A 7,108-nucleotide genomic window follows, 5' to 3' on the forward strand; every position below is an offset into this window, starting at 1 on the left:
TGTCTTTTTTAGAACCTGCATTTATTTCTGTACATAGAAACCTTTGACTATATGCACCTGACGTCTAGTTATCTCTGTATAAGGTTGCAATAACAGGACACTTGGTCTCTGAACTAAGGAACAAGCAAAGAAAATGTCATCCCAAATTCTATTCAAATGGCTTGCTATTGCAACATTCACAGGTAACGTAAAATAATAACCATAATTTTTTTATACGTATAGTGAATCCTTTTTCAAGTTCCTTCGAGTTTCATTTTTTTTTCACATTGCATATAAATTTAATTATCAAAGTTCGATCAAAGGCGGTCGCCCACGTGGAGCAGTGGTTGGAGCGTCTGCTTAGAGTCGCGAAGTAAGGAGTTGATCCTTACGTCGAGGGTTGAAATCCCACTTTTGGACGTGATCTAACCCTTAGGATGAGACTGTATAAACAGAAGCCCCGTGTCGCAGTAGCTGCTGCCACGAAATGACCCCTCCCTGCTCAATGGGCCCCCAAATGCCGAGGATAGGACAAAATTTGCAAAATGAGTGAAAAATTAAGGGACGTTAAACAACATACAATCAATCAATCAAGGGTGCACTTGAATATGTGTCAGGTTGTACATGCTTTATTTATTTCAGGGATTATATATGTGGAAGCTGACTGTCCGAACAACTGGAAAAGTTTTGATAGAAATTGTTATCTATTTCTAAACCATCATCCAATGAACTGGCAGAGCTCTCGGGGAGTTTTCATTCTTCTTTTTTTTCTTTTGATAGTCTTGTCCTAAAGTGAAAAGTAACAGGTCAAAAATGAAAAAAAAGAAGTTATTTTTGAATATTTTATTGTTGAGTATGGAATGAAGCTTTTCTCATAAGATAGTTGTTGTATTTTAGTGATTTTTTCACTACCAGTTTCTGAAGTCTTTGTATATTAATTTTGCATTATAAAAGTACATGTATTGGTTGTTGATAGTAATTAGAAATTATTGATGTTTATATGAATAGGTAATTTAAACACACACGAGGGGAATTTTAATAATATTCTGTAAATTTATTTGAAATCTTCTAACAGATATAATTTTAATTGTATTCTTAATCATGATGAGAATTCAGATATTGTGAATTTATTTGGTACAGGACTACTGCATTCACGCAGGTGCTAAGTTGGTGGAAATTGATTCTTCTGTTGAGGATATTTTCATACTACAAAACGCCAAGGATTTACATCTAAGTGGTCGTAAGTTTTAACTATTACCTATTTCATAATTACCTAATATACCTTCTGATAATACCCAAATGATTTCCATTGCAAGCAAACAATACAAAGGACGGGAATAACAGTTGAATATACCTAATTTTGTACAATAAATTAGAATGTGGTATACACAGTCATCGAAAGCTATCAATTGATCTGATAGTTTTTTTTCCAAGAATTCAAGATTTGTTAATTTATGTGCGTTTCCTACGATGCTTTTGTAAGTATAAAGTGATATTGTTTAAGTTGTTGTAGCTTATACGTATTAAAAAATTCCCAACGAATTGACCTCAAAACATTACAAATTGATAAAATCGATTTCACAAATTTTTTGAAAAGGGTTTGTAGTTGGGTATTTCAATTAACGAGCCATAAACATTACAAATTATAAGAAATCGAAAGAATTTTCTATCTTCTTTTTTATAGACTGTTTTTGGTTGGGAGGATCTGACGCCGAGCACTGGGAGTATGGTTGTGGTCAACTTCACGTAAAATGTTTATGTACAAAAACTGGGCGCCAGGCGAGCCTACGACTACCACACACACAAGGAGCACTGCCTTAATCTCCACTACTACACTCACTATAACGCGTACCTCTGGAATGACGAGCGGTGTGCAGAACATTGCTACCCTATCTGTGAACAACCGTACGGGAAAGTTGTAAATATTGACGGTGCGACTGGTAGGCTGAGTGCAGATACTTGCTCAGTTTTTATTATAATCGAGCTCGTCCAACTGCACGATAATATACATAAGACGTTAGAAAATTATACTAAAACATAAAGACAGGTTACACGGCTTTGTATCAATTTTAAATCATTGGATTTAAAATATGGGTACAATTTCCGGTTGTTTGAATAATAATTATACGCACAATTTTTAGCAAGGCGAACGAATTGATGAAACAAAATATTGATCTGCTCGTTGAAATTCATCAAATTAGAGTTTCTATAGCCAAAACAATAAGTAGGTGCCATTATATACATATTGAGTTTTCTACTGATATTTCCGCTTACCCCGATCATAACAAAAAGCATACAGCGAGTGTCAAAGGTAGACAGGAAATATACACACCCCCAGGGCACCTGATTCCACATTGAAGTCTGTGTTTTTTGCCCCTGATTTGTAAAATTCAAATGAACTTTTGAGCTTTAATATTGTCCCTTATTACCATATTTCATAATGGAAAATGTTGACTGCGTGGTAAAGACCATTGGTCGATTACTTTGAGAAACTAGAATAGAGATTGTTTTAAAGCTATATGAAATTTCCATTCAAAAGGAATTGTATGATAAGCTTTTCCCGAAAAAAATACCACGAACGCAAAATGCATTGTAAATGCATTTGGCAATTTCTATAGGCGAGGCAATGACCTTGTCAGCAAATACAATTTCTAATTGAGTCACAACTGACGTTTTACAAGCTTAGAGTTAGTCCATTTTATGTATTTATACACTGAATCCAAGACGAATTACTCCGCTATTTCCCATCATATTAAGGAGCACACGGCGGGAGTAGCCAGACGGTGGTAAATGCTCACTCCGACATTGCACCTGATCCCACCTCTGATGTTTTGGAGATCCGTGTTTGCTCTGCTCCTATTTTGTATTGTTTTATGGACTTTTGATCTTGAATATTGTTGTATATCTTCATATATATACCGTTGGTAAAATTTTAACTTCTTTAAGTGTTTTAAAATATTTTATGAATTATAGACATTGGTTTATTTTCTATTAAATTCAGAAACCCATGGATACGATTCACCCATAAACCTTATGTTCCTACCGCCACCACCACCACTTCTACCTCCAAGACCACAACCTCAGTCCCTTCCACCACCACAAATACTGCCCTTCCACCGACTACCAAGCACTTACAAATGGTGACACTGCCGCAGCACCCACAAACCTCTCAGCTTACAAACTGTCAAAGCGGATGGATCAGATTTGGTTTCAGTTGTTATCTTTTTGCTACAGACATCTCGTACGACTGGATTGAATCAGGGGTAAAGGATGATTGTATCGCTGGTAAAATAAACGAATAGTCAATAGAGTTAGCTTTTTTTAACAGTTACTATTCAAATTGAGATTTAAATACAAATAGTTATGTATACTATGTAATGCATCTCTAACATATCATTGCGAGGAAAATAATATATTGCATTTAGGTAAGTTGTAAATGTGGATTTGTTTTTTACACCTTTCTTGGTTTATCTTAATTTTCGGTTAAGGTATAAAAAGAATTGAATATTTTAAAAAATTTTCATATTTAAAAAAAGGTATCATTTTTAGTTTTATTGGAATTAAAAAGGGTTGGTCACGTGATCAAATCTCAAAAAGCCTGAAGGACTTTATGGAAGATTTGATCAGTGTAAACCGATTTACATCCCAATAAAATTCAAAAAACGATACCTTATTACTTATACACTGTATTTACATTTGTAACTATTTATTGCAAATAGTAAGGTACTTAAGTAAAGTTTGAAATTCATAATTTTTTTTTAAAAATGGGGAAAAAATTATTGTGTTGATAACGTCGATCGCTTATGACGTCGCTATCAAATTTCTAATTCGATGAACTAACAATCAATTTATTGTCACATGACGAACGTGTTTTACGAAAATGTAAAAACACCTTGTTCAAATAGTGTTATATGAGGGAAAACATTTGCAAATGTAAATAATATAGTTAAAGTCGATATAATATTAGATACTTACTATTTTGCGGATTAAGTTCTGAACTTTGTATATTTCACAAATTTCAGCACTTCTGCACACTGTTTGGGGATCTTTTCATCCATAGAAACTGATATTGAAAATAATTTTATAAGACAGCAGTTGCTTAGCATCGCAAAATTGGTAAGAGGAAAGGGGTTTAATTGATAAAACATATCTTTAACCTAGATGAACTTCGTAATTATTATTCTGAATATTATTATATATTTAGCTGACTTTTGGGTTGGTGGAACAGACATTATGTAGAAAGGTATGGAAATGGGTGACGTCACAAAAGCCTATAACTTATTCCAGTTGGTATCCTGGAAGGCCTAATGATCTTCATCACACTGTTAACTGTCTGGAACTGTCTCATAATTATCAGTACCACTGGAATGACCAAGAAGATGTAGTATACAAAACCATTTTATTTGTGAAATGCCGTAGTTTATATATTTTACTTTCAGGTTTTTAAAATAGGTTTTGTAATTGGATTCATTCAACTTCAATTTTTTGTGCTTTCAGCCTTATATTCATAATTTTAAGGATCAAGACTTTTCTTTCCTTTTTAGGAATCCTGCTAACTCTCGTCCCATATTTGGATAAAAGGCATAAAATACATCAATCTTTAGAGTTTGTTCATAAAGGAATGAAGTCTGAAATGAATTTTTTGATAAAAGTGTTTTACATATCAAGTTTTTCAAAAATTTGTCCTTATGTATTGTTTCTTTTTAAATCAAGAAAACTTGTGAATTGCATTGTTTGTACTTTGAGTTGTGTATTGATTTTTCCCCAGTTTTCCGATATGTTTTTAATGTTGCTTTTCTTGGCTGCAAACGCCAGTATCAATTTTAAACTATATCTTAAGTGTATTTAGAGTAGATACATAAATATAAGTATGACTTATCGGATTCCTGGCCCCAGGATCAGAAATAAAATTGACTTAGGTCAAAATTTCAATTACCTGTAAAATACAAATGTACTTATTAATTGCTTAATTTATTTCAAAGTTTGCAAATATCAACACTTTAATGAATTGATATTGACACACATTTCAATTTTGATTTCTTTGAAGTCAACAACATTTCAAGTAATATTTCGACTTAACCTTAAGATGTTTCATGATCCTGGGACAATGAAATTTTAACCTGCACTTCTTGAAAATGATTCCATTAACATCATTTGTTTTTTGTCATTGAGACAAAGGTTTTCAGAGATTTTCTTGCTGCATACCTATGAAAATTTTAAATCATTTATTTTTGCCCAACTCTATGTAACCTGATCCCACCCCTATTCACCGTGTTTGCTCTGCTCCCGTTTTGTGTTGTTTTATCTCCATATCCTTCATCATAGACTCACGTTTTTAATCACTTACTTTTACTGACGGTTTTTTTTTTCCATTTCGATATAAATTATCATGACTCTGTCGTTCCTACACATATTTATGCTAAAATTTGATCGCAAATTATGGCTATAAACAAGCCGGGGTCATGTTCTGTAATTATTGATTTTTCATTTATTTTAAAAGTTTTCACAAAAACTTATATTACTTGACCCTTTGTACTCTATAATTGTCTTTTTCTTCGCCAAAATATCAACTGCCTGCTCGGCGTTAAACAATAATAATAATCAATTTTTTTCCTAGTCCTTTCTTGAAAGGGGGTTTGGTAATTTATTTGGACAAGTCGGAATCCACTTCCTTCAAAGATGCTCTTTTGCAAGTTCAATTGAAATCGCCAGTTTGGTTTTAGAGAAGAAAATTTAAAATTAAAAAAATATATATAAAATGTAGATAGACCAATAAGAAGACGAAGGAAAAAACAAACAACTTAAGATAGTTGAGAAAAGCTCAGGTGAACCTTTAACTGTATAAGCTTTAAGATTAATCACGCCGAGCTTTCCACACACGCATCCCCCAAAAATATATTGAGTATCACATCTTGGAAACGCTCCAATACTCAAAAGTTTTTTAAGCAATTTTCCACTCTAAATGCATTTTAAACATTTTAGAAAATTTATTAGTCATATCATTGTCATGATTTGACTCTGCATTTTTTCAACAAAATTATCTTAGACTCTCGCGTTTTCTCATCTTTTAATTGATTGATTCTAGTTGTTTTACACCAACTAACCTTATAATATCAACGCAAAATCCTCAGCCAGAGTAACTCACTAGAATCGTTAAAATTAGTGCCTTCAATTACAAAAAAATGTCTACACTATTACTTATATACGAGAGGGTATCAAAAAGTTCGTGGACTGGCGCCATGAAATTAAAACCACTTTAGGTACATTAACAAATTTTAAAATATCTAGTAAGCATCACCTTTACTATCTTCAGAATAAATCACAAATCATAAATTCAATTTTTTAATAAATGAGTGATGTTTTCGTAAGCAACGGTATGTTCAAGCGGCGCAACTAAGAACACGACGTTTTTTTAGACTTAAGTGTAACCGAGAGAAACTCTTCAGATATGAACACTTTATATCCAAAAATTCCGTTCATTTAGGTATGTTTTGGGACACTACGAGGGCTGTCCGTAAAGTTCGTGGACAACATTTATAATTACTGACAAACATTGAACAAAATATATAAAACTATTATTTTCATCAAATTCATGTTTCATTTTAAGAATATACAAGTTTTCAATAAAAACAAAGCACATTAACTATAACATTATTAGATACAAAATATATATACTCATATCCGGAGCACAAAAACGAAAATTAATGACGTTACCCGACGTCAAATGCTAAGTTCGAGCACATGTAATTTTTCTCAACATAGTCAACGTTTAACTCAATAATTACTTATGTCGTTTTGACAAGTCATAAAAATACGCACAAAATGTCCAGGTTTCATTTGTAAAATAATATTTAACAATGATCGTCTCATATATCCAGCAATCATCCAACCACTGTCCGTGTAAAGACGATTATGGTTGGCCGTTCTACTCACAATTATTTATTTTTACTCCACTAAAATTATTTTTACTGCAGTAAAAATAAAACACTGGCCAATGCTACTCACAATTAAATATTTTTATCCAGAATCATTTTTTACTCCAGTAAAAATCATTTAATTTTCTTACTGAAATAAGATTAACTTTTTGGCCACATTACTCACATTTAATTAATTTTACTGCAGAGAAAAA

At 32.5% G+C, this 7,108-nt stretch overlaps 1 protein-coding gene across 1 annotated transcript; it reads left to right on the forward strand.

Annotated features, from left to right (window-relative positions):
• Positions 1–1,705: 1,705 nt before the first annotated feature.
• LOC134244711 (uncharacterized) lies at positions 1,706–3,281 on the forward strand. The gene is made up of 3 exons (XM_062726969.1): positions 1,706–1,725; positions 1,759–1,884; positions 2,981–3,281. Exons 1-3 carry the CDS (start codon positions 1,706–1,708, stop codon positions 3,279–3,281), a joined length of 447 nt encoding a protein of 148 aa, XP_062582953.1.
• Positions 3,282–7,108: the final 3,827 nt, after the last annotated feature.

The sequence above is a fragment of the Saccostrea cucullata genome, unplaced genomic scaffold (assembly GCF_032062105.1).
Source record: "Saccostrea cucullata isolate Sc308-1 unplaced genomic scaffold, CSIRO_AGI_Scuc_v1 ctg13659, whole genome shotgun sequence".
Classification (NCBI taxonomy): Eukaryota; Metazoa; Mollusca; class Bivalvia; order Ostreida; family Ostreidae; genus Saccostrea; species Saccostrea cuccullata.